Source organism: Eucyclogobius newberryi, unplaced genomic scaffold, assembly GCF_026437365.1.
Source record: "Eucyclogobius newberryi isolate DKJ021-1_F unplaced genomic scaffold, fEucNew1.0.hap1 SCAF_2, whole genome shotgun sequence".
Taxonomy (NCBI): domain Eukaryota; kingdom Metazoa; phylum Chordata; class Actinopteri; order Gobiiformes; family Gobiidae; genus Eucyclogobius; species Eucyclogobius newberryi.
This window is the reverse complement of record NW_027315834.1, coordinates 48,777,637-48,795,668: the sequence shown is the minus strand read 5'-3', so window position 1 is coordinate 48,795,668 and position 18,032 is coordinate 48,777,637. Positions and strand designations below refer to the sequence as shown.

The following is an 18,032-nucleotide window of genomic DNA, read 5'->3' as shown; positions in this document are numbered from 1 at the left end:
TCATTCTCCCCCAACAGGCCCCTCCCCCCTCGACTCTCCCTCCCTCAGATGTGTCCTCAGATGTGTCCTCAGATGTGTCCTCAGATGTGTCCTCAGTGGATTACTCACCCGAGACAGAACCACCTCCAGAGTGACGTTCAGAGGAGCCGCGCTCGGAACTGCAACGGAAACAAACAACTACTGACCAACATCATCCATCAAAGTGACCCTCAGGTCTCGAAGTAACACCTGTACAGGAACCTCAGGCACCACATGACTCTCAGTATAAGACCTGTACAGGAACCTCAGGCACCACATGACTCTCAGTATAAGACCTGTACAGGAACCTCAGGCACCACATGACTCTCAGTATAAGACCTGTACAGGAACCTCAGGCACCACATGACTCTCAGTATAAGACCTGTACAGGAACCTCAGGCACCACATGACTCTCAGTATAAGACCTGTACAGGAACCTCAGGCACCACATGACTCTCAGTATAAGACCTGTACAGGAACCTCAGGCACCACATGACTCTCAGTATAAGACCTGTACAGGAACCTCAGGCACCACATGACTCTCAGTATAAGACCTGTACAGGAACCTCAGGCACCACATGACTCTCAGTATAAGACCTGTACAGGAACCTCAGGCACCACATGACTCTCAGTATAAGAACTGTACAGGAACCTCAGGCACCACATGACTCTCAGTATAAGACCTGTACAGGAACCTCAGGCACCACATGACTCTCAGTATAAGACCTGTACAGGAACCTCAGGCACCACATGACTCTCAGTATAAGACCTGTACAGGAACCTCAGGCACCACATGACTCTCAGTATAAGACCTGTACAGGAACCTCAGGCACCACATGACTCTCAGTATAAGACCTGTACAGGAACCTCAGGCACCACATGACTCTCAGTATAAGACCTGTACAGGAACCTCAGGCACCACATGACTCTCAGTATAAGACCTGTACAGGAACCTCAGGCACCACATGACTCTCAGTATAAGACCTGTACAGGAACCTCAGGCACCACATGACTCTCAGTATAAGACCTGTACAGGAACCTCAGGCACCACATGACTCTCAGTATAAGACCTGTACAGGAACCTCAGGCACCACATGACTCTCAGTATAAGACCTGTACAGGAACCTCAGGCACCACATGACTCTCAGTATAAGAACTGTACAGGAACCTCAGGCACCACATGACTCTCAGTATAAGACCTGTACAGGAACCTCAGGCACCACATGACTCTCAGTATAAGACCTGTACAGGAACCTCAGGCACCACATGACTCTCAGTATAAGACCTGTACAGGAACCCCCGGCACCACATGACTCTCAGTATAAGACCTGTACAGGAACCTCAGGCACCACATGACTCTCAGTATAAGACCTGTACAGGAACCTCAGGCACCACATGACTCTCAGTATAAGACCTGTACAGGAACCTCAGGCACCACATGACTCTCAGTATAAGACCTGTACAGGAACCTCAGGCACCACATGACTCTCAGTATAAGAACTGTACAGGAACCTCAGGCACCACATGACTCTCAGTATAAGACCTGTACAGGAACCTCAGGCACCACATGACTCTCAGTATAAGACCTGTACAGGAACCTCAGGCACCACATGACTCTCAGTATAAGACCTGTACAGGAACCTCAGGCACCACATGACTCTCAGTATAAGACCTGTACAGGAACCTCAGGCACCACATGACTCTCAGTATAAGACCATTGAGCACAACATTCTGGATCACACCAGCAACGCTCTCATTTCATGAAGGAAATGCATCACATTGAGTTTGGAAATATATGGTTTGGTCAAATATAATAGAACATCATCAGAAACACCATGAATTGTTTCTGATTGTCTAATATTTTGGGCCAATGGTTCCAAGTACAAAGCAAACAAAAGGGGGGACCAAGCACAACCCTGCATAACCCCTCTGTCAACAGTCAAAGAGTCTGTCAAGTGACACATTCTGAGTCTTGATGTTCAGCACTTTAAATAAATTAGTCCAGAGTTCTTTCATCTTTGTTTAGTTGTGTTTGGGTGTGTCTCATTGTGTGTAAAGATGGTCTTATGTCGTCTTTTGTGTGTCTCATTGTGTGTAAAGATGGTCTTATGTCGTCTTGTGTGTGTCTCATTGTGTGTAAATATGGTCTTATGTCGTCTTGTGTGTGTCTGATTGTGTGTAAAGATGGTCTTATGTCGTCTTGTGTGTGTCTCATTGTGTGTAAAGATGGTCTTATGTCGTCTTGTGTGTGTCTCATTGTGTGTAAATATGGTCTTATGTCGTCTTGTGTGTGTCTGATTGTGTGTAAAGATGGTCTTATGTCGTCTTGTGTGTGTCTCATTGTGTGTAAAGATGGTCTTATGTCGTCTTGTGTGTGTCTCATTGTGTGTAAATATGGTCTTATGTCGTCTTGTGTGTGTCTGATTGTGTGTAAAGATGGTCTTATGTCGTCTTGTGTGTGTCTCATTGTGTGTAAAGATGGTCTTATGTCGTCTTGTGTGTGTCTCATTGTGTGTAAAGATGGTCTTATGTCGTCTTGTGTGTGTCTCATTGTGTGTAAATATGGTCTTATGTCGTCTTGTGTGTGTCTGATTGTGTGTAAAGATGGTCTTATGTCGTCTTGTGTGTGTCTCATTGTGTGTAAAGATGGTCTTATGTCGTCTTGTGTGCGTCTCATTGTGTGTAAATATGGTCTTATGTCGTCTTGTGTGTGTCTGATTGTGTGTAAAGATGGTCTTATGTCGTCTTGTGTGTGTCTCATTGTGTGTAAAGATGGTCTTATGTCGTCTTGTGTGTGTCTCATTGTGTGTAAAGATGGTCTTATGTCCTCTTGTGTGTGTCTCATTGTGTGTAAAGATGGTCTTATGTCGTCTTGTGTGTGTCTCATTGTGTGTAAAGATGGTCTTATGTCCTCTTGTGTGTGTCTCATTGTGTGTAAAGATGCTCTTATGTCGTCTTGTGTGTGTCTCATTGTGTGTAAAGATGCTCTTATGTCCTCTTGTGTGTGTCTCATTGTGTGTAAAGATAGTCTTATGTCGTCTTGTGTGTGTCTCATTGTGTGTAAAGATGGTCTTATGTCGTCTTGTGTGTGTCTCATTGTGTGTAAAGATGGTCTTATGTCGTCTTGTGTGTGTCTCATTGTGTGTAAAGATGGTCTTATGTCGTCTTGTGTGTGTCTCATTGTGTGTAAAGATGGTCTTATGTCGTCTTGTGTGTGTCTCATTGTGTGTAAAGATGGTCTTATGTCGTCTTGTGTGTGTCTCATTGTGTGTAAAGATGGTCTTATGTCGTCTTGTGTGTGTCTCATTGTGTGTAAAGATGGTCTTATGTCGTCTTGTGTGTGTCTCATTGTGTGTAAAGATGGTCTTATGTCGTCTTGTGTGTGTCTCATTGTGTGTAAAGATGGTCTTATGTCGTCTTGTGTGTGTCTCATTGTGTGTAAAGATGGTCTTATGTCGTCTTGTGTGTCTCATTGTGTGTAAAGATGGTCTTATGTCGTCTTGTGTGTGTCTCATTGTGTGTAAAGATGGTCTTATGTCGTCTTGTGTGTCTCATTGTGTGTAAAGATGGTCTTATGTCGTCTTGTGTCTTTGTGGATTGGTTTGGGAGGATTTGTTCCGTTCTTTTGGACATAATTGAGGTGAATAAACGTCACGTTCAGAAGATAAATAGTCTCTATGAGGCACAGTCCTGTCGCTCCTTCACTTCTGTTGGTCTCAGGGACATGATGGCATTTTTAGTGTTATTCGTGTTATTACTATTGTTAGTGTTAATAGTGTTATTAGTGTTAATATTATTATAAGTATTATTAGTATTATTAGTGTTAATATTATTAGTATTAGTAGTATTATTAGTGTTATTAGTATTATTAGTGTTAATATTATTATTATTATTATTAGTATTATTAGTGTTAATATTATTATTAGTATTATTCGTATTATTCGTATTATTAGTATTATTAGTGTTATTAGTATTATTAGTGTTAATATTATCATTATTAGTATTAGTGTTAATATTATTATTAGTAGTATTATTAGTGTTATTAATATTATTAGTATTATTAGTGTTAATATTATTATTAGTATTATTAGTATTATTATTAGTATTATTAGTGTTGTTAGTATTATTAGTGTTAATATTATTATTAGTATTATTAGTGTTAATATTATTATTAGTATTATTAGTATTATTAGTGTTATTAGTATTATTATTGTTAATATTATTATTAGTGTTAATATTATTATTAATATTATTAGTATTATTTGTGTTATTAGTGTTATTAGTGTTATTAGTGTTATTAGTGTTATTAGTGTTATCAGTGTTATTAGTGTTATTAGTGTTATTAGTATTATTAGTGTTAATATTATTATTATTATTATTAGTATTATTAGTGTTAATATTATTATTAGTATTATTCGTATTATTCGTATTATTAGTATTATTAGTGTTATTAGTATTATTAGTGTTAATATTATCATTATTAGTATTAGTGTTAATATTATTATTAGTAGTATTATTAGTGTTATTAATATTATTAGTATTATTAGTGTTAATATTATTATTAGTATTATTAGTATTATTAGTATTATTAGTATTATTATTAGTATTATTAGTGTTATTAGTATTATTAGTGTTAATATTATTATTAGTATTATTAGTGTTAATATTATTATTAGTATTATTAGTGTTAATATTATTATTAGTATTATTAGTGTTATTAGTATTATTATTGTTAATATTATTATTAGTGTTAATATTATTATTAATATTATTAGTATTATTTGTGTTATTAGTGTTATTAGTGTTATCAGTGTTATTAGTGTTATTAGTGTTATCAGTGTTATCAGTGTTATTAGTGTTATTAGTGTTATTAGTGTTATCAGTGTTATTAGTGTTATTAGTGTTATTAGTGTTATCAGTGTTATTAGTGTTATTAGTGTTATTAGTGTTATCAGTGTTATTAGTGTTATTAGTGTTATTAGTCGTGGTCGTACCGTCGGAGAATGTGGTGACTGAGACCGGGTCAGAGGAAGTCCCAGGTCCAAACCGGTTTAGGGCCTGGACTCGGACTGAGTACTGGCTGAACTTGCGCAGACCGTCCACTTTCCAGCTGGTGGCGCTCACGTCCAGCGTCTGACACACAAAGAAGAGAAGAGTCAGAGGCCTCCCGCTCACGGAGGGGTTGTGGGTTCCATTCTGTCAGCTCTAAAAGACGTCCAATCATAGAAAACTAAACATAAATAAATGAAAGGGACAAAAGGAGAGTCCGAACATGACCCAGAGTTAAAATCAAATATTTATTTTCTGTTCGACCAAAACTATTATAGACTAAAACTGAAATCATTTATTGACTAAATGTAGATTTTTCAATCATCATTTTCCTCTGTTTATGCTTTGTAAAGTGTCCTTGTGGTGAGGATGGATTAAATGTATTATTAAATACATTGATAATTGTACTTTTGTTCATGGGACATTCACGTTCCCACCTGTTCGTTCCCCGTAGACGCCTCAGTCCAGTGCAGTCTGAATCCGCTCAGGGGCCCGTTTGGATGAAGAGGAGGCTCCCAGGAGACGAGCACCGCTGTGGGGGAGAGAGCGAGAGCCGAGAGGGACCGCACACGACTCGGGACCTCCACTGGAACACACAACACAGACATTACACAGGTGTGTGAGGAGGAGGCAGGTGTGTGAGAGCAGGTGGAGGAGGGGCAGGTGTGTGAGAGCAGGTGGGGGAGGGGCAGGTGTGTGAGAGCAGGTGGGGGAGGGGCAGGTGTGTGAGAGCAGGTGGAGGAGGGGCAGGTGTGTGAGAGCAGGTGGGGGAGGGGCAGGTGTGTGAGAGCAGGTGGGGGAGGGGCAGGTGTGTGAGAGCAGGTGGAGGAGGGGCAGGTGTGTGAGAGCAGGTGGGGGAGGGGCAGGTGTGTGAGAGCAGGTGGGGGAGGGGCAGGTGTGTGAGAGCAGGTGGGGGAGGGGCAGGTGTGTGAGAGCAGGTGGAGGAGGGGCAGGTGTGTGAGAGCAGGTGGAGGAGGGGCAGGTGTGTGAGAGCAGGTGGGGGAGGGGCAGGTGTGTGAGAGCAAGTGGGGGAGGGGCAGGTGTGTGAGAGCAGGTGGGGGAGGGGCAGGTGTGTGAGAGCAGGTGGAGGAGGGGCAGGTGTGTGAGAGCAGGTGGGGGAGGGGCAGGTGTGTGAGAGCAGGTGGGGGAGGGGCAGGTGTGTGAGAGCAGGTGGAGGAGGGGCAGGTGTGTGAGAGCAGGTGGGGGAGGGGCAGGTGTGTGAGAGCAGGTGGGGGAGGGGCAGGTGTGTGAGAGCAGGTGGAGGAGGGGCAGGTGTGTGAGAGCAGGTGGGGGAGGGGCAGGTGTGTGAGAGCAGGTGGGGGAGGGGCAGGTGTGTGAGAGCAGGTGGAGGAGGGGCAGGTGTGTGAGAGCAGGTGGGGGAGGGGCAGGTGTGTGAGAGCAGGTGGGGGAGGGGCAGGTGTGTGAGAGCAGGTGGGGGAGGGGCAGGTGTGTGAGAGCAGGTGGGGGAGGGGCAGGTGTGTGAGAGCAGGTGGAGGAGGGGCAGGTGTGTGAGAGCAGGTGGAGGAGGGGCAGGTGTGTGAGAGCAGGTGGAGGAGGGGCAGGTGTGTGAGAGCAGGTGGAGGAGGGGCAGGTGTGTGAGAGCAGGTGGAGGAGGGGCAGGTGTGTGAGAGCAGGTGGAGGAGGGGCAGGTGTGTGAGAGCAGGTGGAGGAGGGGCAGGTGTGTGAGAGCAGGTGGGGGAGGGGCAGGTGTGTGAGAGCAGGTGGGGGAGGGGCAGGTGTGTGAGAGCAGGTGGGGGAGGGGCAGGTGTGTGAGAGCAGGTGGAGGAGGGGCAGGTGTGTGAGAGCAGGTGGAGGAGGGGCAGGTGTGTGAGAGCAGGTGGGGGAGGGGCAGGTGTGTGAGAGCAGGTGGAGGAGGGGCAGGTGTGTGAGAGCAGGTGGAGGAGGGGCAGGTGTGTGAGAGCAGGTGGGGGAGGGCACAACTTTTGGTGACATGTATTAAAGAAGAGCAATTTAAATGTACTATAAGATAAGAATAAACAATGTATGTAAAGTATGTACAAACGTTTACAGTTGAATGTACAGATGCAGTATGTATTGTACTCACAGTCTGGTTGTATCGTGGTACTCACAGTCTGGTTGTATCGTGGTACTCACAGTCTGGTTGTATCGTGGTACTCACAGTCTGGTTGTATCGTGGTACTCACAGTCTGGTTGTATCGTGGTACTCACAGTCTGGTTGTATCGTGGTACTCACAGTCTGGTTTGGTGTTGACTCTCAGAACCTCAGAACTTTCTCCAGGTCCGTTCTCGTTGTAGGCGATGATTCTGAAGCTGTAGTTTTCCTCGGGTTTTAAGTTTGACACAGTCAATTCCAGAGACTCAGGCTCCGACACGTTTACAGAGCGCTCCCTGAAACACAAATACTACAGTCAGTACTACAGTCAGTACTACAGGTACTACAGTCAGTACTACAGTCAGTGCTACAGGTACTACAGTCAGTACTACAGTCAGTACTACAGGTACTACAGTCAGTACTACAGTCAGTGCTACAGGTACTACAGTCAGTACTACAGTCAGTACTACAGGTACTACAGTCAGTACTACAGTCAGTACTACAGGTACTACAGTCAGTACTACAGTCAGTGCTACAGGTACTACAGTCAGTACTACAGTCAGTACTACAGGTACTAAGATAAGATATTCTTTTATTGTCCCACATGGGGAAATTTCCTTGTGGCCTCTGCGGAAGTCCACCACCATCTCCTTGGTCTTCCCCGCGTTGATGAGGAGGTGGTTCCACAAAGTCCTGCTCCAGTCTTCTGTACTCCGCGTCATCGTCGTCCGTGATGAGTCCGATGATGGCAGAGTGGTCAGAGAACTTCTGCAGGACACAGCTGTCCGTGTCGTGTCTGAAGTCTGCAGTGTAAAGGGTGAAGAGAAAGGGCGCGAGGACAGTTCCCTGGGGCGCCCCCACACTGCAGGTCCGAGTGTCAGACACACAGTCCCGGGCTCTCACAAACTGGGGTCGGTCTGTGAGGTCTTCCAGGATCCACTCTGCCAGGTCGTACTCCACACCAGCCGTCTCCAGCTTGTCCCTCAGGACCTGATGGTGTTGAAGGCGCTGGAGAGATCGAAGAACAGGATCCTCACAGAGCTGCCAGGCTTCTCCAGGTGAGAGAGAGCGCGGAGCAGCAGGAGATGACAGCGTCCTCCACTCCGATGCCAGACCGATATGCAAACTGCAGCGGGTCCATGGCTGAGCTCACGGTGGAGCGGAGGTGGTCCAGGACCAGCTCCAGTGTCTTCATCAGGACGTGAGAGCCACCGGCCTGAAGCTGTTGAGGTCTTTGGGGCGCGGTGTCTTAGGCACAGATACCAGACAGGAGGTCTTCAGACCTGTGGTACCAGCCTCAGCTTCAGGCTCATGTTGAAGACATGCTCAACATGAGCCTGAAGCTGAGGGTGGTGCCACAGTCAGTATTCATCCATCTTCTTCTGCTTATCCGGGGCGGGGTCGTGGGGGCAGCAGTCTAAGCAGGGACTCCCAGACTTCCTTCTCCCCAGACACCCCGAGGTGCTCCCAGGCCCGCCGAGAGACATAGTCCCTCCGCTCTAAGGGAGCCCCCAGCCACCGGCGGAGGCAACTCACCGCTCGTATCCTCGATCTTGTCCTTTGGGTCATTAAAGCTCATGACCATAGGAGAGGTCAGAACGTAGAGTGACCCATAAATCCAGAGCTTTGTCTTTGGACTCAGCTCCTTCTTCACCACAACAGTCGATCTCACGCTCCTTCAAGACCCCGAGATACTTGGAACTCCTCCACTTGGGACAAGGACCCCCCACCCACCTGGAGAGGACAAGGACTCCTCACCCACCTTGAGGGGACAAGGACCCCCCACCCACCTGGAGAGGACAAGGACTCCCCACCCACCTGGAGAGGACAAGGACCCCCCACCCACCTGGAGAGGACAAGGACCCCCCACCCACCTGGAGAGGACAAGGACCCCCACCCACCTGGAGAGGACAAGGACCCCCCACCCACCTGGAGAGGACAAGGACACCCCACCCACCTGGAGAGGACAAGACACCTTTTTCCGGTTGAGAACCATGACCTCTGATTTGGAGCTGATCCTCATCCCAGACGCTTCACACTCGGCTCAAACCGTCCCATGTTCCTGCTCCTGTCATACAGGGACCGGACAGCCCTGAGCAAAGGGCCCCGGACCCCGTACTCCTGGAGCACCCCCCAAAGGACACCATGAGGGACACGGTCGAAAGCCTTCTCCAGGTCCACAAAGCACATGTGACTGGGCAAACTCCCATGAGCCCTGGCGCCCCCTGGGAGAGAGTCTAGAGCTGGTCCAGTGTTGCAACACCAGGACCTAAACCTGCTCCTCCTGAATCTGAGGTTCTATGGGTCAGATTCTCCTCCAGGACCTGGAACAGACCTTATGGGAGGCTGAGGAGTGTGGTCCTCTGTAGGTGGGACACACCCTCTGGTCTGTCCCCAACACTCAGTGTTGTTCTTCAATAAATACTAATTAAATACATTTGATTTTTTTTAGTTCTGACGAGCCACAAAGTGTTTAAAGTGAAGTCATGATTATCTCAGATGAACAGTTTTAACTCTCAGACAACTTCACACCCCTCGTCCCCCTCGTCCCCCTCGTCCCCCTCGTCCCTTCACACCCCTCGTCCCCCTCGTCCCCCTCGTCCCTTCACACCCCTCGTCCCCCTCGTCCCCCTCGTCCCTTCACACCCCTCGTCCCTTCACACCCCTCGTCCCCTCACACCCCTCGTCCCGTCCTTCCCCTCGTCCCCCTCGTCCCCCTCACACCCCTCGTCCCCTCACACCCCTCATCCACTCACATCCCTCGTCCCCTCACACCCCTCGTCCCCTCACATCCCTCGTCCCCTCACACCCCTCGTCCCCCTCACACCCCTCGTCCCTTCCTTCCCCTCGTCCCATGAGCGTGGGCGGAGTCTCACCTGTTGGTCCCGTCCTGAGAATAGAAGACCCCGTAGGTGTGCAGTGCCCCGTTAGGCCTGAGGGGGGCGCTCCAGCTCACACTGACGAAGCGTGACGACACCCGCAGCACCTTTAGGTCCCGGGGGGCCGAGGAGACTCCGGGGCTGAGCGCGGCTGAAGAGGAGGAGGAGGAGTCAGTCACAGGAGTGGGAGGGGTCTGAGGAGAGGGGGCGGGGATAGGGGGGGTGGGGGACGTGGTCTCTGAGTGCGGGGAAGGAGGGAACAGGAAGTGAAGGAGGAAGTGCATCAAAGTAAAAGGACGAGATGAAGGAACAAAACGACAGGAAACAGGAAGAAGAAGAGAAGAGCGAGTGAAGCTTCACAATAAAACACACTTTTATTTTGTCGGGTTTGACACGGCTCATGAGTTTGTTTCAGACTGAGAAATAAACTAGATTTACACCGGACCACAGACCGGACCACAGACCGGACCACAGACCGGACCACAGACCGGACCACAGACCGGACCACAGACCGGACCAGAGACCGAACCAGAGACCGGACCACAGACCGGACCACAGACCGGACCACAGACCGGACCACAGACCGGACCACAGACCGGACCAGAGACCGAACCAGAGACCGGACCACAGACCGGACCACAGACCGGACCACAGACCGGACCACAGACCGGACCACAGACCACAGACCGGACCACAGACCGGACCACAGACCGGACCACAGACCGGACCACAGACCACAGACCGGACCACAGACCGGACCACAGACCGGACCACAGACCGGACCACAGACCACAGACCGGACCACAGACCGGACCACAGACCGGACCACAGACCGGACCACAGACCGGACCACAGACCGGACCACAGACCGGACCAGAGACCGAACCAGAGACCGGACCACAGACCGGACCACAGACCGGACCACAGACCGGACCACAGACCGGACCACAGACCGGACCAGAGACCGAACCAGAGACCGGACCACAGACCGGACCACAGACCGGACCACAGACCGGACCACAGACCGGACCACAGACCACAGACCGGACCACAGACCGGACCACAGACCGGACCACAGACCGGACCACAGACCACAGACCGGACCACAGACCGGACCACAGACCGGACCACAGACCGGACCACAGACCACAGACCGGACCACAGACCGGACCACAGACCGGACCACAGACCGGACCACAGACCACAGACCGGACCACAGACCGGACCACAGACCGGACCACAGACCACAGACCGGACCACAGACCGGACCACAGACCGGACCACAGACCGGACCACAGACCACAGACCGGACCACAGACCGGACCACAGACCACAGACCAGACCACAGACCGGACCACAGACCGGACCACAGACCGGACCACAGACCGGACCACAGACAACAGACCGGACCACAGACCGGACCACAGACCACAGACCGGACCACAGACCGGACCACAGACCGGCCACGCCCCTCACACACACTAGTTTTAGCCACGCCCCTCACACACACTAGCTTTAGCCACGCCCCTCACACACACTAGCTTTAGCCACGCCCCTCACACACACACACTGGAATGACCATGTGAGCCGGGCCGTTGTCATGGAAACACAATCCGTCCCGTGATGCTGAAACGTGGTTTAAATTCATTAACATTCACCGTCCTGACCAGATAAACAACCCCCGAGAGGGTCCGAGAGAGTCAGAGAGGGTCCGAGAGAGTCAGAGAGAGTCCGAGAGGGTCCGAGAGGGTCCGAGAGAGTCCGAGAGAGTCAGAGAGGGTCCGAGAGAGTCAGAGAGAGTCCGAGAGGGTCCGAGAGGGTCCGAGAGAGTCAGAGAGAGTCCGAGAGGGTCCGAGAGGGTCCGAGAGGGTCCGAGAGAGTCAGAGAGAGTCCGAGAGAGTCAGAGAGGGTCCGAGAGAGTCAGAGAGAGTCCGAGAGAGTCAGAGAGAGTCCGAGAGAGTCAGAGAGAGTCCGAGAGAGTCCGAGAGAGTCCGAGAGGGTCCGAGAGGGTCCGAGAGAGTCAGAGAGAGTCAGAGAGGGTCCGAGAGAGTCAGAGAGAGTCAGAGAGGGTCCGAGAGGGTCCGAGAGGGTCCGAGAGAGTCAGAGAGAGTCAGAGAGGGTCCGAGAGGGTCCGAGAGAGTCAGAGAGAGTCAGAGAGGGTCCGAGAGGGTCCGAGAGGGTCCGAGAGAGTCAGAGAGAGTCAGAGAGGGTCCGAGAGAGTCCGAGAGGGTCCGAGAGGGTCCGAGAGAGTCCGAGAGAGTCAAAGAGGGTCCGAGAGGGTCCGAGAGAGTCAGAGAGAGTCAGAGAGAGTCAGAGAGAGTCAGAGAGAGTCAGAGAGGGTCCGAGAGGGTCCGAGAGAGTCCGAGAGAGTCAGAGAGAGTCAGAGAGAGTCAGAGAGGGTCCGAGAGGGTCCGAGAGGGTCCGAGAGAGTCAGAGAGAGTCAGAGAGGGTCCGAGAGGGTCCGAGAGAGTCCGAGAGAGTCAGAGAGAGTCAGAGAGAGTCCGAGAGAGTCCGAGAGGGTCCGAGAGAGTCCGAGAGGGTCCGAGAGAGTCAGAGAGAGTCCGAGAGGGTCCGAGAGGGTCCGAGAGAGTCCGAGAGAGTCAGAGAGAGTCAGAGAGAGTCCGAGAGGGTCCGAGAGGGTCCGAGAGAGTCCGAGAGAGTCAGAGAGGGTCCGAGAGAGTCAGAGAGAGTCCGAGAGGGTCCGAGAGGGTCCGAGAGGGTCCGAGAGAGTCAGAGAGAGTCCGAGAGAGTCAGAGAGGGTCCGAGAGAGTCAGAGAGAGTCCGAGAGAGTCAGAGAGAGTCCGAGAGAGTCAGAGAGAGTCCGAGAGAGTCCGAGAGAGTCCGAGAGGGTCCGAGAGGGTCCGAGAGAGTCAGAGAGAGTCAGAGAGGGTCCGAGAGAGTCCGAGAGAGTCCGAGAGAGTCAGAGAGGGTCCGAGAGAGTCAGAGAGAGTCAGAGAGGGTCCGAGAGGGTCCGAGAGGGTCCGAGAGAGTCAGAGAGAGTCAGAGAGGGTCCGAGAGGGTCCGAGAGAGTCAGAGAGAGTCAGAGAGGGTCCGAGAGGGTCCGAGAGGGTCCGAGAGAGTCAGAGAGAGTCAGAGAGAGTCAGAGAGAGTCAGAGAGAGTCAGAGAGGGTCCGAGAGGGTCCGAGAGAGTCCGAGAGAGTCAGAGAGAGTCAGAGAGAGTCAGAGAGGGTCAGAGAGGGTCCGAGAGGGTCCGAGAGGGTCCGAGAGAGTCAGAGAGAGTCAGAGAGGGTCCGAGAGGGTCCGAGAGAGTCCGAGAGAGTCAGAGAGAGTCAGAGAGAGTCCGAGAGAGTCCGAGAGGGTCCGAGAGAGTCCGAGAGGGTCCGAGAGAGTCAGAGAGAGTCCGAGAGGGTCCGAGAGGGTCCGAGAGAGTCCGAGAGAGTCAGAGAGAGTCAGAGAGGGTCCGAGAGGGTCCGAGAGGGTCCGAGAGAGTCAGAGAGAGTCAGAGAGAGTCAGAGAGAGTCAGAGAGAGTCAGAGAGGGTCCGAGAGGGTCCGAGAGAGTCCGAGAGAGTCAGAGAGAGTCAGAGAGAGTCAGAGAGGGTCAGAGAGGGTCCGAGAGGGTCCGAGAGAGTCCGAGAGAGTCAGAGAGGGTCCGAGAGGGTCCGAGAGAGTCCGAGAGAGTCAGAGAGGGTCCGAGAGAGTCAGAGAGAGTCCGAGAGGGTCCGAGAGGGTCCGAGAGAGTCAGAGAGAGTCCGAGAGGGTCAGAGAGGGTCCGAGAGAGTCCGAGAGAGTCAGAGAGAGTCCGAGAGGGTCCGAGAGGGTCCGAGAGAGTCCGAGAGAGTCAGAGAGAGTCAGAGAGGGTCCGAGAGGGTCCGAGAGAGTCCGAGAGAGTCAGAGAGAGTCAGAGAGAGTCCGAGAGAGTCAGAGAGAGTCAGAGAGAGTCCGAGAGGGTCCGAGAGAGTCCGAGAGAGTCAGAGAGAGTCCGAGAGGGTCCGAGAGAGTCAGAGAGAGTCAGAGAGAGTCCGAGAGGGTCCGAGAGGGTCCGAGAGAGTCCGAGAGAGTCAGAGAGAGTCCGAGAGGGTCCGAGAGGGTCCGAGAGAGTCCGAGAGAGTCAGAGAGAGTCAGAGAGAGTCCGAGAGGGTCCGAGAGAGTCCGAGATGGTCCGAGAGAGTCAGAGAGAGTCCGAGAGGGTCCGAGAGAGTCCGAGAGAGTCAGAGAGAGTCAGAGAGAGTCCGAGAGGGTCCGAGAGGGTCCGAGAGAGTCCGAGAGAGTCAGAGAGGGTCCGAGAGAGTCAGAGAGAGTCCGAGAGGGTCCGAGAGGGTCCGAGAGAGTCAGAGAGAGTCAGAGAGAGTCCGAGAGGGTCCGAGAGGGTCCGAGAGAGTCCGAGAGAGTCAGAGAGAGTCCGAGAGGGTCCGAGAGGGTCCGAGAGAGTCCGAGAGGGTCCGAGAGGGTCCGAGAGAGTCCGAGAGAGTCCGAGAGAGTCCGAGAGGGTCCGAGAGGGTCCGAGAGAGTCAGGGTCCGAGAGAGTCCGAGAGAGTCCGAGAGAGTCCGAGAGAGTCCGAGAGGGTCCGAGAGGGTCCGAGAGAGTCAGAGAGAGTCAGAGAGAGTCCGAGAGGGTCCGAGAGAGTCCGAGAGGGTCAGAGAGAGTCCGAGAGAGTCCGAGAGAGTCAGAGAGAGTCAGAGAGAGTCCGAGAGGGTCCGAGAGAGTCCGAGAGGGTCCGAGAGAGTCAGAGAGGGTCAGAGAGAGTCCGAGAGAGTCAGAGAGAGTCAGAGAGAGTCAGAGAGAGTCAGAGAGAGTCCGAGAGGGTCCGAGAGAGTCCGAGAGGGTCCGAGAGAGTCAGAGAGAGTCCGAGAGAGTCAGAGAGAGTCCGAGAGGGTCCGACAGAGTCAGAGAGAGTCCGAGAGGGTCCGAGAGGGTCCGAGAGAGTCAGAGAGAGTCCGAGAGAGTCAGAGAGAGTCAGAGAGAGTCCGAGAGGGTCCGAGAGAGTCCGAGAGAGTCAAAGAGGGTCAGAGAGAGTGCGAGAGGGTCCGAGAGGGTCCGAGAGAGTCCGAGAGAGTCCGAGAGAGTCCGAGAGGGTCCGAGAGGGTCCGAGAGAGTCCGAGAGAGTCAGAGAGAGTCCGAGAGGGTCCGAGAGGGTCCGAGAGAGTCAGAGAGAGTCAGAGAGAGTCCGAGAGGGTCCGAGAGAGTCCGAGAGGGTCAGAGAGAGTCCGAGAGAGTCAGAGAGAGTCAGAGAGAGTCAGAGAGAGTCAGAGAGAGTCCGAGAGAGTCCGAGAGGGTCCGAGAGAGTCAGAGAGGGTCAGAGAGAGTCCGAGAGAGTCAGAGAGAGTCAGAGAGAGTCAGAGAGAGTCCGAGAGGGTCCGAGAGAGTCCGAGAGGGTCCGAGAGAGTCCGAGAGAGTACGAGAGAGTCAGAGAGAGTCCGAGAGGGTCCGACAGAGTCAGAGAGAGTCCGAGAGGGTCCGAGAGGGTCCGAGAGAGTCAGAGAGACTCAGAGAGAGTCAGAGATAGTCAGAGAGAGTCAGAGAGGGTCAGAGAGGGTCAGAGAGAGTCAGAGAGAGTCAGAGAGAGTCAGAGATAGTCAGAGAGAGTCAGAGAGAGTCAGAGAGGGTCCGAGAGGGTCCGAGAGGGTCCGAGAGAGTCAGAGAGAGTCAGAGAGGGTCCGAGAGGGTCCGAGAGAGTCCGAGAGAGTCAGAGAGAGTCAGAGAGAGTCCGAGAGAGTCAGAGAGAGTCAGAGAGAGTCCGAGAGGGTCCGAGAGAGTCCGAGAGAGTCAGAGAGAGTCCGAGAGGGTCCGAGAGAGTCAGAGAGAGTCAGAGAGAGTCCGAGAGGGTCCGAGAGGGTCCGAGAGAGTCCGAGAGAGTCAGAGAGAGTCCGAGAGGGTCCGAGAGAGTCCGAGAGAGTCCGAGAGAGTCAGAGAGAGTCAGAGAGAGTCCGAGAGAGTCCGAGAGAGTCAGAGAGAGTCAGAGAGAGTCCGAGAGAGTCCGAGAGAGTCAGAGAGAGTCAGAGAGAGTCCGAGAGGGTCCGAGAGAGTCCGAGAGAGTCAGAGAGGGTCCGAGAGAGTCAGAGAGAGTCCGAGAGGGTCCGAGAGGGTCCGAGAGAGTCAGAGAGAGTCAGAGAGAGTCCGAGAGGGTCCGAGAGGGTCCGAGAGAGTCCGAGAGAGTCAGAGAGAGTCCGAGAGGGTCCGAGAGGGTCCGAGAGGGTCAGAGAGAGTCAGAGAGAGTCCGAGAGGGTCCGAGAGGGTCCGAGAGAGTCCGAGAGAGTCCGAGAGGGTCCGAGAGGGTCCGAGAGAGTCAGGGTCCGAGAGAGTCCGAGAGAGTCCGAGAGAGTCCGAGAGAGTCCGAGAGGGTCCGAGAGGGTCCGAGAGAGTCAGAGAGAGTCAGAGAGGGTCAGAGAGGGTCCGAGAGAGTCCGAGAGGGTCAGAGAGAGTCCGAGAGAGTCCGAGAGAGTCAGAGAGAGTCAGAGAGAGTCCGAGAGGGTCCGAGAGAGTCCGAGAGGGTCCGAGAGAGTCAGAGAGGGTCAGAGAGAGTCCGAGAGAGTCAGAGAGAGTCAGAGAGAGTCAGAGAGAGTCAGAGAGAGTCCGAGAGGGTCCGAGAGAGTCCGAGAGGGTCCGAGAGAGTCAGAGAGAGTCCGAGAGAGTCAGAGAGAGTCCGAGAGGGTCCGACAGAGTCAGAGAGAGTCCGAGAGGGTCCGAGAGGGTCCGAGAGAGTCAGAGAGAGTCAGAGAGAGTCAGAGATAGTCAGAGAGAGTCAGAGAGGGTCCGAGAGGGTCAGAGAGAGTCCGAGAGAGTCAGAGAGAGTCAGAGAGAGTCCGAGAGGGTCCGAGAGAGTCCGAGAGAGTCAGAGAGAGTCAGAGAGAGTCAGAGAGGGTCCGAGAGGGTCCGAGAGAGTCCGAGAGGGTCCGAGAGGGTCCGAGAGAGTCCGAGAGAGTCCGAGAGAGTCAGAGAGAGTCCGAGAGGGTCCGAGAGGGTCAGAGAGAGTCAGAGAGAGTCCGAGAGGGTCCGAGAGAGTCCGAGAGGGTCAGAGAGAGTCCGAGAGAGTCAGAGAGAGTCCGAGAGAGTCAGAGAGAGTCAGAGAGAGTCCGAGAGGGTCCGAGAGAGTCCGAGAGGGTCCGAGAGAGTCAGAGAGGGTCAGAGAGGGTCCGAGAGGGTCCGAGAGAGTCCGAGAGAGTCAGAGAGAGTCCGAGAGGGTCCGAGAGGGTCCGAGAGAGTCAGAGAGAGTCCGAGAGGGTCCGAGAGGGTCCGAGAGAGTCCGAGAGAGTCCGAGAGAGTCAGAGAGAGTCAGAGAGAGTCCGAGAGGGTCCGAGAGGGTCCGAGAGGGTCCGAGAGAGTCATAGAGGGTCCGAGAGGGTCCGAGAGAGTCTGAGAGGGTCCGAGAGGGTCCGAGAGAGTCCGAGAGAGTCAGAGAGAGTCCGAGAGGGTCCGAGAGGATCCGAGAGAGTCAGAGAGAGTCAGAGAGAGTCCGAGAGGGTCCGAGAGGGTCCGAGAGAGTCCGAGAGAGTCAGAGAGGGTCCGAGAGAGTCAGAGAGAGTCCGAGAGGGTCCGAGAGGGTCCGAGAGGGTCCGAGAGAGTCCGAGAGAGTCAGAGAGAGTCCGAGAGGGTCCGAGGGGGTCCGAGAGAGTCAGAGAGAGTCAGAGAGAGTCCGAGAGGGTCCGAGAGAGTCCGAGAGGGTCCGAGAGGGTCCGAGAGAGTCAGAGAGAGTCAAAGAGAGTCCGAGAGGGTCCGAGAGAGTCCGAGAGGGTCCGAGAGGGTCCGAGAGGGTCCGAGAGGGTCCGAGAGAGTCAGAGAGAGTCAGAGAGAGTCCGAGAGGGTCCGAGAGAGTCCGAGAGAGTCCGAGAGGGTCCGAGAGAGTCAGAGAGAGTCAGAGAGAGTCAGAGAGAGTCCGAGAGAGGTCCGAGAGAGTCAGAGAGGGTCCGAGAGAGGTCAGAGAGGAGTCCGAGAGAGTCAGAGAGAGTCCGAGAGAGTCAGAGAGGGTCCGAGAGGGTCCGAGAGGGTCCGAGAGAGTCAGAGAGAGTCAGAGAGAGTCCGAGAGGGTCCGAGAGGGTCCGAGAGGGTCAGAGA

General features: G+C 52.9%; 1 protein-coding gene across 1 annotated transcript; it reads right to left on the bottom strand.

Annotated features, from left to right (window-relative positions):
- On the bottom strand, window positions 1–10,304 carry LOC140368258 (netrin receptor DCC-like). The gene is made up of 5 exons (XM_072455221.1): window positions 10,018–10,304; window positions 7,283–7,437; window positions 5,505–5,653; window positions 5,013–5,151; window positions 1–158 (listed from the first exon to the last, which is right to left on the bottom strand). Exons 1-5 carry the CDS (start codon window positions 10,302–10,304, stop codon window positions 1–3), a joined length of 888 nt encoding a protein of 295 aa, XP_072311322.1.
- Between the last annotated feature and the right edge of the window lie 7,728 nt (window positions 10,305–18,032).

Coding starts and splice junctions, on each gene's coding strand:
- LOC140368258 (XM_072455221.1), bottom strand. CDS start 10,304: ATGCACTTCCTCCTTCACTTCCTGTTCCCTCCTTCCCCGCACTCAGAG. Junction 5,152..5,504: donor CGTCTACGGGGAACGAACAG/GTGGGAACGTGA, acceptor TTTGTGTGTCAG/ACGCTGGACGTGAGCGCCAC. Junction 159..5,012: donor AGTCACCACATTCTCCGACG/GTACGACCACGA, acceptor TTTCCGTTGCAG/TTCCGAGCGCGGCTCCTCTG.